Source organism: Gorilla gorilla, chromosome 11 (assembly GCF_029281585.2).
Source record: "Gorilla gorilla gorilla isolate KB3781 chromosome 11, NHGRI_mGorGor1-v2.1_pri, whole genome shotgun sequence".
Classification (NCBI taxonomy): Eukaryota; Metazoa; Chordata; class Mammalia; order Primates; family Hominidae; genus Gorilla; species Gorilla gorilla.
The window spans coordinates 125,301,586-125,321,908 of NC_073235.2; the positions used below are offsets into that span (position 1 = coordinate 125,301,586).

Here is a 20,323-nt window from a genome sequence, read left to right on the forward strand (position 1 = left end):
CCAACATGGTGAAACCCCGTCTCTACTAAAAATACAAAAATTAGCCAAGGATCGTGGCATGCACCTGTAATCCCAACTACTTGGGAGGCTGAGGCAGGAGAATCGCTTGAACCCAGGAGGCAGAGGTTGCAGTGAGCCAAGATCGTGCCACTGCACTCCAGCCTGAGCAACAGGGCAAGACTCTGTCCCAAAAAATAAAAATTAAAAAAAAAAAAAAAAAACAGAAGAAATCTGAAAATAGTATTAAAAAATCAATTATGAAATGGAAAGTTCAGACAAGACAGATTGGGCCAGATAATACAAAGCAAGTAAGAACCCAGTATGAAGTTAATCAAGAAAATATTATTTTTAAAAGTGTTAAGAATTTTTGGCAGCAAAGCACATAATAACCAACTATAAACTTACCCAAGAAGATACTATTAAAAAGCTCTAAGATTTCACCATCTCAGGTATAATAACTGAAGAGACTTTTCCTAACTCATGTACTACCTCTCGGTTTTTACATGAATTCTCACCTACTTAAAATTCTTACCTGAAATTCAGCTGTTTTAGGATTACTTATGTGGACTGCCTTTGTTGCAGAGATATCCACACCAAGTTTATCAGCAATATCTTCTTGGGAGCACTGTGAAGTACATACAAAACAGATTAATATGGAAAAGCAATTACTTAAGTTTAAAATAAAAAGTAAAGCTGTAAGTCAACTTCTAAGAGCAATTTATATTCTCTACACATATCAGCAAGTTAAGAATAGGCCTGGTGTGAGCTGAAGTAAATGTAATAATAATAATAATAATAATAAACAAACAAAAAAAGAATAAGCTAACAATAAATACACATCAATCTCAGGCCCACAGCAGATGGAATTTAACATTAATACTTCTTTCACAATGAGTCCTAGCCATCACACAGAACTAAAGTAAATTTTTCACATGGAGATGGTATAAACTGTACTCGGGCCCTTCCTAAGCTAGTTTCCCATTTATCTTTCCAATCTAATCTCCCATGATGCCCTAGCCATTCCCTAAACCTTATGTTTCCCTACCTTACCTGAAATGTCCTCCCAGCCCCACTTGCTACCATTTCCCTAAGGCTGACTTAAATGACCTCTCTTCCATAATATTCCTAATGACTCTAGTCAGAAACTTTCTCTCCCTCCTTGGTATTTCATGACTTTCCATTTTGACTACCATTATAACCCTTGCTAAATCCATACTGACTTGTGGCAGAACAGTAGGACTGACAACAGAATTCAAGTGACTGGAACTCTGCCCAGTGTTCTTTTACTGTATCACTTAACTTCTGTGCATATGCCTGAAACTCATAACAAATAAACTGCTGAGTACCCACCAATCGAAGAGAAAGATGCTTGCCACCCTCAGAAACCAGCATTGTAGGCAGAAGTTATGAAATTAAAAACTCCCTGACGATTAGATACATCAAATCTAATAATAAATGATATAATGAGATAATGCAAGTATGGTGCCTGGCACAGAGTAAGCACTCAAAAAATATCAACAATGATGATAACTGACAAATCATTACCAAGGATAAATTATTATCATGTATATTAATGCTAGCTTTTTGAAAAAGCATTTAAAACGTAACACAAAAACTGACGTACCATCAGATTATTGTACTATTGTCCAGTGTTAGGCAATATTGTTCATTATGCTGTTCTACAACTAGTTTTCAAAGGCTACTTGGCCTGTATTTCACTTATTAAAACAAAATGATACACATCAACTGAAATGGTAAAAAGAATTCATTTCATGTCAATGTCAGTTCTAGTGATTCTTGCCATGCTTTCTTGAGAAAGATCCTGAAGCCACATCCAGGCATAGCAGAAAACAGCTCCCGGATCTGCTACAGCTGCTGAGGTGGAGAATGGTGACATGCACACTGGGGATAAGCGTTTTCCCCACAGCATAAAGAAGTTTTACAGCAAGACTTAGGTATAATGTGATTGATTAATTAGGAAATGCAACTGACATGAAGCAATCTATTCTCAAATGAAACTAGTCCTCTCTGTGTAAAAGAAAAACACTCCGCAGACACATGGCAACGCAGCTGTGTATCTGAGTGACCTTGTATTTTATCATGGCAATGGATAATAAGGGATAGTGACAAGAGGCAATTTAAATTAAGCTACCCTGAAGTGGCAGTAGTTAGTACACAGTAAGAAACTTTTTTTTGTTTGAGACAGAGTCTCACCCTGTCGCCCACACTGGAGTTCAGTGGTGCAATCTCGGCTTGCTGCAACCTCCACCTCCCAGGTTCAAGCGATTCTCCTGTCTCAGCCTCCCGAGTAGCTGGGATTACAGGCATGCACCACCACACCCGACTAATTTTTGTATTTTTAGTAGAGATGGGGTTTTGCCATGTTGGCCACACTGGTCTTGAACTTGTAGCCTCAAGTGATCCGCCCGCCTCGGCCTTCCAAAGTGCTGGGATTACAGGCATGAGCCACCATGCCTGCCAGGAACTTTTTTTAATGTTAATATTTATGTGTTTATTTTAATGTGTTAGAAAAATACAACAAGTAAATGAACCTTATAGTTTTTACAGATATTATTCCTATAACAAGGCTGAAGTACATAAGCCAACTTAAAAGTGAGCCAATTTAAAAGAAAATATTACAACTACTATGCAGATATAGCAAAAATCAATATGATGAAATGTGAATTATTTACACTTGGAAAGTCAGAGACTAGGCTTCAGAAAAAAAAAATGGCTGTTACTCTTGTGCAAAACTGGATTTAACAACATAGACCATCTTTGCTCAGCGATGCTTAGGCTTGCCTATAAACATCTTTATAAACATCTTTAATGTTGAAATTCCTACAGGAAAATTTAGTACAAATCTGAAACCCTCTAGGAGCTCACTCCTTTCTCTTCCCCCCAGTGATAAACATTGAATGTATTAAAGTGACTTTGGACAGCTAAACAGACTGTTTCTAACATCCCTAGTGTGACAGTTCAGTCACAGGCCTTGGATGCAGACAGGCATGGGCGGGAATCCCTGATCCACAGCCATGGCGTAGGACAAGTTACTTAAATTAACTGCTGTAAAAGACAGGAATGCCCACTTCACAGGAGTATACTGAGAAGAAATGGAATCATGTACACAAAGCCCTTGGCACAGGGTAAACATTCCCTGCAGAGCAGCCACTAGTCAAGACTCGGCCTCTGTGCTCCTTCGAAGACACGTGAGGCTCCAAGGTCACAAAATCAAACTGGCAATGGATATTGTAATAAGTATAAAGTATAAGTATAAAAAGGATAAAGTAATAAGTAACTTTTTTCAAACTGGCACCACTAATATAAAAGGGCAGGGAAAAATGCATACCCAAGTTTTAACAGCAGTTGTTTCTGGGGAGGAAAAGAGGATTCGAAGTGGGAAAGAGAACTGTTATGGTTTAATCTACATGGTTAAAGTATGAGTCCTTTAAAATAAGATATATTCCTATGACACTCATATGTTTTAAAAAATAAAAATATATTTTTCAATGTTATTTTTGGTACTTCATTTTATATGAAATCCTGGATGCTCACAACTACAAATGTGTGTATATATATGTGCAAAGATGAATGACATGGCATTACAGACCTAGTGTACACGGTATGAGACCATGGAAAAGCACTGTTCTAGGAGGCCAAAGGTCAGGACCCTGCTCATGATATAATGAGATCATGCAGGTATGGTGGCCTGGAACACAGCAGTTCTCCTGCTGTCCGTGTAAAATGTGCTACGTACTTATCCTCTCTCAGCCTCAGGCTTCCTCATTGGTGCAGTGCCTGACATATAATAAATGCTCAACAAATGTTGAATGAATGACTCCTGAATCAGAAAAATCAAAATATTAAGCAAACTAGAAGTAGAGTCCCTTAAATACTCTAAAATATTGAGAATTTCAGAGCTAGGGCTAAGTTGCAGGGGAGAAAAAGAAGTAGCTTCCTTTCCCCTCACAGATTAAACATACTTGAATACTCAAGAACTACATTGCAGGCACCGCAGAAATGCTCAGCAAGAGGGAAAAACGGAACTACAAATTGCATACACATTTTATTCTTTCAAATGGTCAATCTGGTGGGGGAGGGAAATTTCCTTCTGATTTTGTAATAAAAGTCATTTCCTGATTTAGGCCTTTTATGTCAGCTTTTCAACTCAAAGCAAATGTTTGTGAACATGTTCAAAGACAAAGAAATTAATTTAATGTGGAACAGTCCACAAGCCTTTACCCAGGACGGCATCTAGTGGGCACAGCCATAACCAAATTAAGACCAAATATTCTAACTTAATAAATTTGGTTATGAAATACATTGTGAACTCTCAACACTCACATGAAACTATAAAATACTTTGTCATCTCTCATTTAAGGTATTTTTTTCTAGGCCTTCATTTTCTTTTGTGGCTGTAAAAACAAAAGCTTCAACATTACTTTACCAGGAATTGTATAATCTCAAGTAACAAAGTTATTCTTCCAGAATCTGGAAGTTCTAACAGTCTAGATTTTATAAATTCTTATAAAGCATCATAGAATAAATAATTCAGAGAGTCTAAGTAAATAATCATCTGGGCAGAAAAAGCATGTAAGACATACCAGGGCAAAGGTAAGTGCTTCAGTGAAGCCAGCGGCTGCCATGTCATGTCTGAGAAGTTCAGTGAGCTTATTAAGAGGAAACTGAAAAAAAAAGCATCCACTTGATTTCACCTCAATTATTTCTTGTTTTTTAAAAGGGAGATTTATACAGAACATGCCATTAAAACTTTTTTAAATAAAAATGTTTAAAAGATTAAAAACCTTTTCACCCTTACTAACGTACTGCTAATGCCACTATTTCCCTACCAATATTACCTCCTCCCTCCCCACCGCTCTGCCACCCCTCTGCTCCTACACAGATGTACAAACCACCCCCACTTCCATCCCTCCCACACACAGCTTCTGCCTTCAGGCCCAAGTTGAGAAAATGAATCTCTGAGAGATTCAACAAGGGCTCCAAACTCAAAACCTGTCTTTCTTCAAAGAACTAGTCATCACAGGTTTTCAACTTACTCTAATCATTTGGGCATCTGTTTTGTATCCTCTCCATAGCAAATGCCTCTCATTGCAGAGCATGTCCAAATACTGCTTGATTCCTACGTTCTGTTTTCTCGAAGCCTTCCTGGCATTAAATAATCAGTTTCTAACAATAAGGAGTGTTTATTTAAGGGTGAAATCTTACTTGATTAGCTATGGTGTAAGTTTTCGGGAGAGTCATCTGAATGTTGTTATATCCATAAGCAATAGCTGCATCTTCTACAATATCACATGCATGGATAATGTCAGCTCTGGTTGGAGGGATTTCAATCTCAATCTGATTCCCATCACCTATGACTTCTGATTTTAAATACATCCTGGTCAGAAGTTTGGCAAGATTTTCTGGAGTTTCTCTGAAAAAGGAATGAACAAACCATAAACTTCATTGGATTATTTTTTTAATGTTTACATTGTGTTTCAACATATGCTACTAGCTGAAACAGTAACCTTTCTTTTTGAGTTCTATCAGAAACCAGATATCTTAACTGATGTTTTATCATTCCTTAACCGACTCTGAAGGATCGCAAACAAAAATTAGTCATACGTGTATTTTGTTCTTGAATTAAGTGAAGTTTTCAGAGCATACCTGATTCCAACTTTTTTGTTAATTAGGTCAGCTCTCACCATCTCCTTTCGGTAAGCTAATTCCTTAAATAGAAAGAGTTTAAAAAGTAAATCATTTCCCATCAGATACAGCTTTAGACTCTTTTCCATTAGTCATTATTGCAGTTCTATTACATTCCCAAGAAATTGTCATTAGAGCCACACACTGAGAATAAACTTGATGTTTCAAAAACAGTATTATGAGGAATAAATTTGCTACATTAGATTCATATATGAACATTCTACTTGCTAGACAGTTTGCACTGCCTGGAAATAATATAAAATGCCAGACAATTTTCCCTTTCAGATAGTCAATCCCCATTCCCCACAGTAAAACACTGTTGTGCTACATCATTCCAAAGACGTTTATATATCCTGCTAAAGATTTTTAGTCTCGTCCTATGCAAGCAGATGGATATGACCAAGAAAGAATAATTCCAATGTCACAGTGTCCATCATACTAAGTCTAAGAGCATGATGAAGATATTCCTTTCTTACCATTTCCAGGTGGAGAAATGCAATGATGAATTTGGTACTCAGTCTCCTTCAAACAGTACATAACTCCACCGTATTAGTGAGGTGAGAACACAAACACATAAATCCCAGGCTTTTCAACACCTTTGGAAATGTCCTTATGAATATTTCTTATCACTCATTCACTCTCAAAAGTATAACATGCCACTAGCAAAAAGGCCATAGATTTTAAAACCTGTTTTGATTCAAGTAAGGGCAATGGTCTGGAACCTTGCTACTCAAAATGCAGTCCTCAGAGCAGAAGCACCAGCATCACCTGAGTGCTCGTGAGAAAGGCTGACTGCAGGTCTTGATAGCTAGCGGCAGTGACACCAGAGCTACTGAAGCCCAATCTGCACGTTTTCAAGATCCCCAAGTGATGAGAATGCACTGCAGGGTTTGGGAGGCACAAGGTGAAGATTGCAAAGTAATAATAACTTTTCTCAATAGTTACTATGACCTAAATAGTTATTATGAGCTGAACAGTACAAGATGCATTTTAAAGATAATCTTACTTAATCCTCACAACAGATGCTATTAGTATTCTCATTTGACAGGTAAGGAATTTGAATTTTAGCTGAATAACTAGTTCCAGGTCAGAATAGTGAACTGCCAAGTCCAAGTGCTGCTATATGCCCAGTGCTTAGAAAATGATTATCAGATAATAAGCATTTGGTATATGTATTTAATAAGTGAACGCATGCATACAAGAAGTAACAAATGGCTGGGCGTGGTGGCTCACGCCTGTAATCCCAACACTTTGGGAGGCCGAGGTGGGTGGATCACCTGAGGTCAGGAGTTCGAGACCAGCCTGGCCAATGTAGTGAAACCCCATCTCTACTAAAAATACAAAAAAGTTGGCTGGGCATGGTGGCACAAGTCTGTGATCCCAGCTACTTGGGAGGCTGAGGCAGGAGAATCGCTTGAACCCAGGAGGTGGAGGTTGCAGTGAGCTGACGCTACTGCACTCCAGCCTGGGTAACAGAGCGAGACTCCATCTCAAAAAAAAAAAAAAAGAAGTAACTAATGAACAAATTAATGAATTAATAAATTAGGACAACCTAATTCCAAAGTACACACCATTAACCATTAGTCTGACTACTGACAACTTATCTCCTCTAGTTCTCTTATTTTAAAACTTTATTTTTTTCTATGAAATAACAAAACACAAGAAAAAAAATTTTCAGAGTTTGAGAAAATATGCTATTTCATGTGAGAAAGAATCAGTTTCCCCCAGAGGATCCTTCCCTAAGAAAAGCTGTTCTAATTTAAGTTTAGGAGGAAATAAATGAACAAATGCCAAAACACTCATGCAGTACTCCTTTTCAGAAAGCCCACCATTTCAAATTTACAAAAGGTCTCTATATTACAAATAAATGATTTTAAGGGATTATCCATATGAGGAGAAGAGTGAACCAAATATTAAAATATATTTCTCCTTTTCTTCCCAAAAATATATAATCACTTTTATTAACACTTGACAAATCATCATATTGAAAAGAGGCTGGACGTGGTGGCTCACACCTGTAATCCCAGCACTTTGGGAGGCCAAAGTGGGCGGATCACAAGGTCAGGAGATCAAGACCATCTTCTCTAACATGGTGAAACCCCATCTCTACTAAAAATACAAAAAAAAATTAGCCGGGCGTGGTGACGGGCGCCTGTAGTCCCAGCTACTTGGGAGACTAACGCAGGAGAATGGCGTGAACCCAGGAGGCAGAGCTTGCAGTGAGCCGAGATCGCACCACTGCACTCCAGCCTTGGCGACAGAGGGAGACTCCATCTCAAAAAAAAAAAAAAGAAGAAGAAGAAGAAAAAGAAACTTTTCTCTGGCATTATTTTAAAGCCATCTAAAAAGCCTATGTCCAGCTAATCCCAATTGCTACTGTCATAAACTGCAAAAATGGCCACAAATTTCTTCCCTCTCTGTATCCATGGCCTTGCAATTTGACACTGCCAATCTTCCTATCAGGAGATGACATCTATTTCTCCACCTGTCAAATCTAGCCAAATGACTGGCTTTGGCCAACAGAATAATGTTTGAAAAATGCCTGGGCACTGGGCATGCTCTCTTGCTGCCAGGAACCCTGCAACCAACCCCAAGTCAAAAAGCCCAAGCTAGCCTGCTATATGATGAGGGACATGTGAGTTGTTGACCCCACTGCCAAGAAGCAGACATGAGTGAGGCCATCCCAGATCATCCAGTTGCTAGCCAACCAGTCAACTGACTACATATGGGTAAGCCCAGCAGAGATTAGCCAAACTTGCTCAGACCAGGAAAACCACCCTATTGACCAAAAGAATCATGAGATAAATAAATGGTTGTTGTTTTAAGCCACTAAGTCTTGGGGGTAGTTTGTTAAATAACAAAAGCTAACTGACAATAGACACTTAAATCCAAATCAACTTTTAAAAACTAATATTGCCTATATAATTTCAGTTATGCTTCATACAGTTATGTTTCTTTTGAAGTATAATTAACACTCTAGAATAAAATATGATGCTAAATGTTAATGTCTTCCGGAATGGGGAGGTTTTGATCTTAGCAGGTTTCCTCTACTGTAAAAGCTATTTAAATAGCAGAAACTATTTCAGGCTGTGATTTACTTCATAAATGGCAAGGGAATAGTGAAAGATTCAAAGGGGAAGAAAAAGCTCCTCAAAGAATGCTCTCACTGAATGAGAACCACGAAGTGACTGTGATACTGTTATGTTTTAGAACAGTCATCTTTATGTCAAGTCCCTTGGGGACAAAACCACCCAAGAATAATACTGGTTTAGATTTTTTACCAAGATCTTATGTCTTGACAATAACTATGTGGTTACTACTAAATTAGTCTTAATAATACATTTGAAATTATTTATTAGTTACAGTGATGGCCTTCAGCAACTGTTAATGCAAGTGTGAACAGACTATGTTCGGAGGGCTGAGTAATCTTAAAAGGAGTGAGACTATAAATTACTTATTTAATAAGTTCTATTGTTCTACAGCACTGTAGGATGCTACAAAATAATTAACAACAATTTATTGTATATTTTCAAATATAGAGGAGCAGACTACGAATGTTCCCAACACAACAAAATAATAAATGTCTGATATGATGGATATGCCAACTACCATGATTTGATCAATACATATTATATACATGTATAGAAACATCACACCGTACCCCATAAATATGTACAATTATTATGTGCCAATTAAAGAATAAAAACATTTTTTAAAAAACTACTCAGTTAACTAGTTAATAGAATAAATCATAGGAATTATGACCACACAATGTTGTTGTATAATGTTGTGTTTACAGCTGCTGTCAAACTGTCTGAATTTAGATCCTAGCTCTACCACTTAAAAATAATAAGCAAGGTATTTAACATCTCAAGGTCTCAGGGACTCCATCTGGAAAAAGCTTAATAAGAGCACCTACCCTCACAGGATTATGGTGAGGACTAAATCCATGTAATGCACATAGTATAGCGCCTGGCACACGGGTGGGTAGGTAGGGGATGGATAGACAGACAGAACATGAGTGCTCTATAGCCATTATTATTAGCATTGTTGTCATAATCATGAAGTCATTTCTTAAGCACTTACTGGAAAGGTATGTGATTTTCCATTAGGAAAAACCACTTCAGCAGCTTCGACCCTGAAAACAAAAGCCAGAAATAAAATACTTCAGAAAAAAATGTGCCATAAATTACAGACATGTGTATGGTTATCAAATCTTTCATTTGGGCTACAACTACAGCCTCAACATATTCCATCTATCGCATTCCAACACTGTTTGGATTGATCTTGCCATAAACAATAATACTCTACTGTTTCATCTCCTAGGGCTCCGATGTCCTTTTCAGGCACCACCTACTTGAAAGGTTTATTTTCCAGTACTGCAAAGCATGCATCTGACAGGGACTCCTTGCCAATACTGACACACACATTCTAGGCTTTACTAGGGCAGTGTGTTACATAATAAAACTGACAGAATCACTGAAATGAAAATCAATTGAAAAAAAACTGATACTGCCCATATAATTTCAATCATGCTTTCTACAGTTATATATTTATTTTCAATTATATTAATATTCTAGAATAAACTATGATGCTAGTACTAAGGACCACATAGATTTGTTAAATAGTTTTTTAAACTAAAAATATGCTTTGGAAAAAATACAGTAATCTTACCGACATGGGATACATGCTTTGCTCTTATATATGCTTCTCTACCTCTGTTTAGCTGCTCTTTTGCTGTTCCTCCATCTATATATTCTCAAATCCAATGATCCCCAAACACAGCTTAAATTTCATTGCCTCCATGAAGCCTTCTCAGATTGTATCAGCTGGCAGTAACTTGCCCTTACAAACAGCCAGAATATCACCAAAACTTTTTAAAGTACTTAATGCTTATGACTTTATCCAATATTTATGCGTATGTCTTATCTCCCTGAACAGATTATATGTTCTAGTTATAGGAACCACATTTTTAGTCTTTATATTTGTTTATTCATTCATTTTTTTAAAGACAGTGTCTCATTCTGTGACCCAGTCTCAAGTGCAGTGGCACAAACATAGCTCACAGCAGCCTCGACCTCCCAGACTCAAGCAATCCTCCTGCCTCAGTCTCCCCAATAGCTAGGACTACAGGCACAGGCCACCAAACCCAAGTAACTTTTTAATTTTTTGTAGATATGGCGTCTTCTTGTGTTGCCCAGGCTGGTCTTGAACCCCTGGGCTCAAGCAATCCTCCCGCCTCAGCCTCCCAAAGTGCTGAGATTATAGGTGTGAGCCACCGCACCTGGCCTATCTTTACATTTAGCACAAAGCCTTGCCTTCAGAACAATGGGCCATCAATAAAGGTGCTGGATGAACTTACGTAAATTGATTCTCACAATATTCACTGAACATGGTGACAATAATATCAAGAACTATTTTTGCCTGCAAAGAAAAGAAAAACAAATATAGTAATCTATAAATATATTCTCTTCACTCAGATGGAAATGAATTAATATTCAATATAATTGTGTCCTCACATCTAATGGACCTTTACGTATACATTTTAAGAAAGGAAGTGGAATAAAAACATGAGTAGGCCTAGCCTTATCTTCAGGTGTTCTGCATTTACGCAGTTCTCTGACAGTTATAATCCATGACTGAGACAAATCGTTTCGTTTCCCCCACCCTCAACCTCAGGTTCACTGGGCTTCAACAGAGACAAATGGCTAATTACTGGAATAAATCTTAACAATCTCCTAAGTCTCTGAAGCCAGACTGCTTGAATCCTGGCTCAAGCACTTATTAACAGTATGACACTAGGCAAACCACTTTTCTTACCTGTTAAGGAGATAATGAAAATTCCTATCTTGTCTGGTTCTTACAAAGATTAAATACATTGGCATGTAGTAAACACCATATAGATTTGTTAAATAATTTTTCTATTTCAAAAAAAATTCTTAGAAAAAAAATACCGTGACCTTATTGGAATATATGCTTTACTCTTATATAAATATTTCACTCCTATATATACAGGCTTCAGGAAAGACATTCAAGGTCTGTAAATGCACGAATTAAATTTTTTAAAAAATTAATATTAAAAGCTGTACTACCCTGACAATATTTCTGAAGGCAAGGAGTACCTAAAAGTTATAAAGGAAATACCTTACAATGGTCTCTAATCCTATAAGATGTACATGAATACCATTTATTTGCCCTACTTCTATACTCCAGCCTTCTCCTGCCATTTGAGGTTACCTTTTTTAAATTGTTTAACTGCCACCTCATTTAACATATGTAAAGAAGTCATATGTCATAGAAAAAGCTTTCATAGCAATCCATTCCAATAGATGAACTGACTCAAAGTGGGTGAAGAATTATATTCTAGATAATTTTGTGTGCATAAACCAACCATCTATCAATTTACTAAATAAAGCTTCTTCATCGCCAGTTCTTTTTTTTTTTTTAAGATTTCACCAAGTACACAAAGGTACCAAATTACTCCGCATATAAATTAAGTCAACTAGATAAACAATTTATATGGATTTCGCTATAGTACTCATTCCATTTTGTGTTTTATAGTTATGTATATGACTAACTCTCCCCCTAGGAGTTCTTTGAAGAGAAGAAACATGTAACTCATTATTAAATTCTTGGCACTGGAAAGACATTTGGTGCTCACTAAACATTTGTCGAATTAATGAAAGCACCATAACCAAAGTGTAGAATATCTCTATCTTTTTAATTGTCTAAATTTCTAAAATATGTTCCCACCTACAAAATGCACATATTTTAAATTTTAGCCACTTAGTCTTGGTCCGGAAATAAAATCTATCCCATCTGATCATACAAAAATTGAGTAAAAGTTTTACTTACCTTAGTAAAGTCAGTTCCCGTGCATTCAATAAAAATATTTCTAGTATTTACTGTTATTCTGGAATGATCCCCTGCAATGAACACAAAAGAATAACATCAAAATAACTAATTTCAGAAATAGAAGTGCACTATTAAGCTCAACAAAACAGAAACTACATTTTAAATGTAAAACATATTAAAAACTAACACCTTGGCCAGGGATGGTGGCTCACACCCACCAGCACTCTGGGAGGCCAAAGTGGGCGGATCACCTGAGGTCAGGAGTTTAAGGCCAGCCTAACTAACACAGAGACACTCCTTCTCTACTAAAAATACAAAATTAGCCAGGCGTGGTGGCGCATGCCTGTAATCCCACTTACTTGGGAGGCTCAGGCAGGAGAATCCCTTGAACCCGGGAGGTGGAGGTTGTGGTGAGCTGAGATGGTGCAATGGCACGACATGGTGCAATGGCACGACATGGTGCAATGGCACGAGAGTGTGCCATTGCACTCCAGCCTGGGCAACAAAAGCAAATCTCTGTCTCAAAAAAAAAAATCAAAAAAAAAAAAAACCTCACATCTTAAGAGCAAAGGGATAAACAACTTATATTTAAAGCTCCTACTGCAAGTTGAAGAATAAAAATAAAATAATTAACAGGCCTTTACTGAATGCATACAATGTGTCAGGTGCTATGCCAAGCTCTTAACATAGGTTGTCTCCTCTAATCTTTACCACAATCCCATGATGTAATTGCTGGCAAGAAACTAAATTCAGAGAGATTAAACTATTTGACCATGATCATGAGCAGCAAGGCTAGGATTTGTGTCTAGATCTGGTTAACTCTGGGGCCCATGTTCTTAACCACTGTAACTACTAGGGTCCAAGATCTTGAGAAGAAGCTTCTCCTTCTCATAGCAAATCAGCCAAGCCTCCTTCTTACCTCCAGAAAGGCAAACATCTATGTCTCAGACATCATTAAGTTTCGTAAATACATTCAAACTGCCTCATAAAAATAGCCTTCAGAAAGGAATTAAGAGGGCAAAATTTAAATTAAAAGTTTTTGTTTAACTATATAACTAGGCAAGGCCAGGCACGGCAGCTCACATTTATAATCCCAGGGCTTTGGGAGGCCAAGGTGGGAGAATCTTTGAGCCCAGGAGTTTAAGGTTGCAGTGAGCCATGACTGCACCATTGCACTCCAGCCTGGGTGACAGAGCAAGAGCCTGTCTCAAAAACAAAACAAAAACAACAACAACAAAAAAAAAAACAAAAGAAAAAAAACTACAGACATGACAGAGTTTGACTATGAGTTTAACCAAGTGAATTACCTGCTAAAACCAAAACACAATAACCTTTGAAGAAACATAACAGAATCCAAAACCTAGCATCAGAAAATATTTATAAATGTATGAGCATAAGTTACATAAGAATCACCAATAAAATGTTGTTGAATAAATGAATGAAAAGAATGATTAGAATCTACAAAAGACCTGAGATACTCAGATTATGAGTTATTTGAATTTGATTCAGCCAAGTCTATTGAGAATTCTACAGAAATGCTGAAGATTAAAAGGAAACAGCAAAGATCTGTGATGCTTATAAAATAACTCACCATTGATGATGGGAGGCATTGAAAGGACGACACCATTGCTATCATAGATAACTGGATACAGGGGTTTGTTTTCAATGATATGTAAATAATGTTTCAGGTGATTGTCAGTCTGAAAACAAATTAAGTCAAATAAAATTAGTTGTTTTTTTTTTATTTCTATCACTATAGTTCACATACTGACCTAATATTAAAAAAGAAGAGAACGCCAGGTGTGGTGGCTCATGCCTGTAATCCCAGCACTTTGGGAGGCCGAGGCTGGTGGATCACCTGAGGTTGGGAGTTTGAGACCAGCCTGACCAACATGGAGAAACCCCATCTCAACCAAAAATACAAAATTAGCCAGGCGTGGTGGCACATGCCTGTAATCCCAGCTACTCGGGAGGCTGAGGCAGGAGGATCACTTGAACCCGGGAGGCAGAGGTTGCGGTGAGCTGAGATTGTGCCATTGCACTCCAGCCTGGGCAACAAGAGCGAAACTCCGTCTCAAAAAAAAAAAAAAAAAAAAGGAGGGGAAAAGTTAGAAAAACATTAAAACAGACCCAAATTAAAGAAAGCTCTAAATTTATAAGATTTTCTAATATAAATTAATATTCCAGTATTCAATGAACACAATTGAATCATTTCTCAAGAGTGAAAACAGATTTGCACTGGTATGCCTGAATCATTTCAAAGGAAACATAAACCATGACAAAACCATTTAGATAAATACGAAGAAGTCACTTGCAAATCAGAGCAAGGATGACCCTGCTTTTTCTAAACGACACCTATTTTTTCTACTTGTTAAATACAATCCAAAGTGACTACTGAATTCATTTTCGCTGCTGGACTTTTAAATAATGGGAGATAGACAGCTTGTAACAGTATTTCCCACAAAAAACACTAGCTAAGTTTTACTGTTCTTTATACTTGCATGAGTTTCAATTGAAGATTACAATGTGGTATGGTCTACTTCAGTGGTTCTCAATCCTAGCAGTACACTGAAATCATATCAGAGGTTAAAAATTTAATAATAAATAAAATAAAACTATGTTCAGGTCCCACTCTAGATCAGATGAATCACTGTCTCTAGGTTGGAGTCCAGACACTGCTATTTTTTTAAAGTATTGATTACATTTCCCTAGTTGCAAGGCTTGACTTTGATGGAATTTCATGATTTTTGCAAAACTGCTGCATAATCAAAAAGAGTATTTACCTTGTATATGTTCATCAGTTCACAGGCTGTATACTCCTTGGTCTTATTTAGAGGCTTGAATTTGATATCTGAAGGACGCTTTGCAGTGTAAGTAAATGGGCCCGACAAAGTGTCCAAATCATGGGTACCAATGGCAACCAGTGCTCTTTTCCTAATTGTTGACAGGGTGAGGGAGAAGGAAGGAGGAAAGGAAAGGAGGAGAATGAGACAGATTTGAATATTCTAAAGCCGAAATTCTAAAGATAACATAAATATAGACTACATATTTTTTTAAATTATTTCAGATACTTCCCTGAAACAGCATATTGCTACTACATGGCATCATTAGTGGCATATAATGAACAAATTCTCACAACCATTAAGAGTACTGAGAAATCACAAAACTACCTGAAATACATGATTTCAGGAGCTGAAGAAAATTCCTTGCCATTATGTTTTCCCAAATATTGTTTCTAGAATATCTTCAAAGTTAGCATTTCCTTTACCTCTTTTAACCTATTTGTTCTTGATATACTCAAGTAAACATGTTTTAATAAATTAGAATGAACTATCGAATTGTGGGTTTTTTGGCTTTTCTATGTTTTCCTAAATTTTATCACATAGCTGCATTACTTTAGTCATGGAAAAAATTTAATTTTAATTTTAACAGTTCTGAATTACAGTTCAAGTTTACTTTAATGTATAAGGAAAGTTCAAAAGGTATTCATTTCACTTGTTCTACAGTTTATCCACAAAGGATTTAAGGTAATTTTAGGAAATTACAGCAAGCTACAAAATAGGAGAGAAAGAAATAGAAGTAGGGATGTAAAACCGAGCCAGGAAATGTTAATTCTGAATTAGAATCTAAAGGCCTAAGTCTTACCAGGAAAGGACACAAGTTTGGCTTTCTAACAGTCAATTTGAAAAGAGGAACTTGGTCAAAATTAGTGTTCTTAACATTCTTTAGTTTAAAATGTATGTGCACTAAATTAGTTTAAAATGCTTAATATTAAATTTTGGTCAACTTCTAGGACTGCAGGACTGGTGAACTACAACTTTAATAAATAGGGTTAAAAAGGATTGCTAACAGGCAATAAGGGAGTGTTACTTTACTCAATTAGTCATATGCTTACAGAAGATAATAAACCCAGAACTATCATAGGATAAAATATACATGGTTTGATAAATGTAGGTAAATTAATAATTGACAAAGGCACAGGTAAGAAAGTCTGTCTTCTTAGATATTAACATTGGTCCCTTAATCCTAAAACAGTACCTCAAAACATCACCAAAATTTCAACTTCAAATTAGCAACAAAAAAACATAACTCCAGATGAATCAAAGACCTAAGCATTTTGAAAAGCAAAAGACAAACACACTGGCACACATACAAAAGACACCATAAAAATTATTCAAAGAAAATATAGAGGCCAGGTGAGGTGGCTCAAGCCTGAAATCTCAACACTTTGGGAGGCCAAGGCAGCAAGACTGCTTGAGCCCAAGAGTTCAAGACCAGCCTGGGCAACATGGTGAGACCCCATCTCCACAAAAAATGTAAAAATTAGCTGGCTGTGGTGCCACACACTTGTGGTCTCAGCTACTTGGGAGGCTGCGGTAGGAGGATCACTTGAGCAGGAAGGTCAAGGCTATAGTGAGCTGTGATTGCACCACTGTAGTCCAGCCTGGGCAACAAGGTGAGACTCTGTCTCAAAAAAAAAAAAAAAGAAAGAAAGAAAATATAGAAGAATATGCTTAGGCTGGGCGCGGTGGCTCACGCCTGTAATCCCAGCACTTTGGGAGGCCGAGGCAGGCAGATCACAAGGTGAGGAGATCAAGACCATCCTGGCTAACATGGTGAAACCCCGTCTCTACTAAAAATACAAAAAATTAGCTGGATGTGGTTGGCGGGCGCCTGTAGTCCCAGCTACCCGGGAGGCTGAGGCATGAGAATGGCATGAACCCAGGAGGCAGAGCTTGGCGCACTCCAGCCTGGGCGAGAGTGCAAGACTCCGTCTCAAAAAAAAAAAAAAAAAAAAAGAATATGCTTAAAACTGTAGAGTCAACTTCCAGGACACCACTTCTTAAGTAGGTCATAAAATCTAAAAGTCATACAGGAAGACTGATAACTATACCCAAATTAAAAACCTTACATGTCCAAAAGAAACTAAAAGTCAAAAAACACAAAAAAAGGTTTACAACATATATACAGTAAAAAGATTAACATTCTAAATATAGTAAGATATGAAAAAACTAAAAATATTCAGAAATCAAGGTTTTATCTAACATAATGGTAAAAATTTCAAAGTCTTGCTACAATAGAGCAGCAACTGAAAGCTGAAAGAACTGAGCAGAAAACTGAACCACTGCTGAGTCTGAATCTAGCTAAGTATTCAAGTCTTTGCTTGAAAGAACAAAAACCACTCTTCAGAGAAACTTAGCAAAGTCAAGACTCTTCCCTAATATGATATTCTATATGCATCAAAAGGCAATGGACATGAGAAGAAATATGGAAGACATGACTCTTACTCCAGACAAAACTAGTCCATAGAAACCAACGCTAAGATGCCCCAGATTCTGATACTGCCACATAGATTTTAAAGCTGCTACTAAAAAATGTTCAAGAATTATGGAAGAACATACACATAATAAATAGACGAGGAAATATCTGCAGAAAAGAAGGAACTATTTTTTTTAAAAGGCAGTGGATTGCAGAGATGAAAAGTAAAATAACTGAAGTAAAAGACTCACTAGGCACTTCAAGCCAAGATAGAATAACACACTAGATTTACTCTTGCCTGAAACAACCGAAGAGCAAAATATATGGAGCAATAGTTTTTATGGCAACTAACAGCAGGCAATAAAGGGCAGCAATCCCTGAGACACAGGAAACAAGTGAGGTGAGCCCTGACTATAGGGCAGGAAAGCAGGCCCAGTGGAGCCCAGGAGACTCCCTGAGAGCAAGAGACATAGCTGAGAGTTTGGGGAGGCCAAGGTGGGCAGAGTCCCAGAGAAAACCAGAGAGCTACACAGAGAGAGAACTCTGAAGATATGCAGAGGGTCCCACTGGAATACTGGTGAGCTCAGTATTGATCAGAACATGCAGCTGTGAAAACTACCCAAGGCCAGGAAAGAATTACTCAACGGAATTAGAGGAAACAGTGCTCCATGCTCACACAGACTAAAACTTCACTGCTCATGTAGCAATGGATATAGTAGGCAAAGGGTCTTGCCTCAGCAGTAGGGACTAATTAGCCTAAAAAAGAGGCTTAATCAATAAAAATAGAGGAAAAAATAAGAGAAGAATCAATGAAACCAAAAGTTCATTCTTTGAAAGATCAATAAAATGAGTGGTTCATGCCTGTAACCCCAGCACTTTAGGAGGCTGAAACAGGAAGATCACTTAAAGCCTATAAGGCCAGCCTGGACAATAAAGCAAGACCCCTGTCTCTACAAAAAAATTAAAAAATTAGCCAGGTGTGGTGGCTTATGCTTGTAGTCCCAGCTACTTAGGAGGCTGAGGCAGGAGGATCACTTGAGCACAGGAGTTCTGGAGTTACAATGAGATGATCATGCCACCGGACTCCAGCCTGGACAACAGAGAAAAACCGTGTCTCAAAACAAACAAACAAACAAAAAGATCAATAAAACTGATAAACCTCTAGCCACACTGATCAAAGGAAAAAAAAGAGAGAAGACAGAGGAATGAAAGAGGTGACATCACTACAGATACCACAGATATTAAAAGGATAATAAAGAAACATTATGAACAACATTGTCAATAAATTTAATAACTTAGACAATATCGATATATTCCTTGAAATACGTAAACATCCAAAGCTCATTAAAGAGGTTAATTAGGATTTACTGACAGAAAAGAACTCTGGCACACCAAAGTATTAGGATGTGTTCAATTCTTCCCCTTAGAAAAAGCTCATGATTTCCAGAAATACCAAATAAAACAGAGCTTAAAGTTAAATTAAGTAAGAAAATGTCTGTTTAGATTAAAATAACTTCTTAAAATAAACAGATAATAGAACCAGAGCAGATAATCTGGCTTAACCACTTAAGTTATACCTATACTTGTCGGAAATCTTGTATTTTGTTCTTAATTTTGAAATTATATTTAAATTGTTATTGTTTTGCTTAATAATGACATATTAGCAAGCTGACATATAAACTCTTTTATATACAAGGACTGGGAATAAACGCTATTTGGAATCTGAAAAAAAATGTTGCTACTACCACATGGACAAAGATGTTTTTCACCACAGCAGAAAATGTCTACGGTTCTCCCTCTATCCTGTCCCTAGCCCATCCCATACACACAAACCCCTCCTAGGCTCTACAGTTTACTAAACTACAATTATTAGCAAATAACTGCAGCAGATCTCACACCAAAAAAAAATAAAAATTCTTTTTCTATTTTTATTTGAGACATATATAACTATCAATCATACCTTTGGATCAACATGCAGTAACTTATGCTGATCTATTTCAGAACCAACACAAATAAGCTTAATATGTTAGGCTAAAGTCTGAGGTTTCTCATCATCAGTAAGTATACAGTTTCCATTAGGATTTTGAAATACTTAAATCTGTTCAAGGATTCCCGTTGTTACCTTCACTGACCTTTAAGAGTTCAGAAATTATACAGGTGTGAAGATTATTGCCCTAAAAGGAGCTGTGCAGGAAATTATGCATAGTAAAGACTGAATAAGTAAAATTTAGTCATTTAAACTCAAGTTCTGTCAATTTATAATTACTCTCACTCAAAAAGTGAGAATAAGCCAAAATGTTACTTCCATTTTAAAAATGATATATCATACTTCATTACCACGGTTTATACTTAGTAGCATAATCCACGACTGATCTGAACCAAAACAACAACAACAAAAAGCAGGGAAGTCTCTAGGACTAGATAATTCTTCTCTATACAGTATACAAAATATACCTCCTGTTTCTCCATGCATATGGCATTTACAAGCAGTAAAAGGTATCTG

At 37.1% G+C, this 20,323-nt stretch overlaps 1 protein-coding gene across 4 annotated transcripts in view; it reads right to left on the minus strand.

The window, feature by feature from the left end:
* Positions 1 to 20,323, minus strand: part of FARSB (phenylalanyl-tRNA synthetase subunit beta) — an 83,875-nt gene that overhangs the window by 46,792 nt on the left and 16,760 nt on the right. For all 4 annotated transcript variants that reach the window (XM_031008582.3, XM_063695241.1, XM_055380555.2 and 1 more), the window contains exons 6-14: positions 15,345 to 15,495; positions 14,153 to 14,261; positions 12,562 to 12,632; positions 11,069 to 11,130; positions 9,793 to 9,844; positions 5,668 to 5,729; positions 5,227 to 5,434; positions 4,605 to 4,685; positions 533 to 625 (exon numbers count right to left, since the gene is read on the minus strand). In XM_031008582.3, coding sequence (XP_030864442.2) covers positions 533 to 625; positions 4,605 to 4,685; positions 5,227 to 5,434; positions 5,668 to 5,729; positions 9,793 to 9,844; positions 11,069 to 11,130; positions 12,562 to 12,632; positions 14,153 to 14,261; positions 15,345 to 15,495 — 889 coding nt within the window. The remainder of the gene's footprint in view (positions 1 to 532; positions 626 to 4,604; positions 4,686 to 5,226; positions 5,435 to 5,667; positions 5,730 to 9,792; positions 9,845 to 11,068; positions 11,131 to 12,561; positions 12,633 to 14,152; positions 14,262 to 15,344; positions 15,496 to 20,323) is intronic.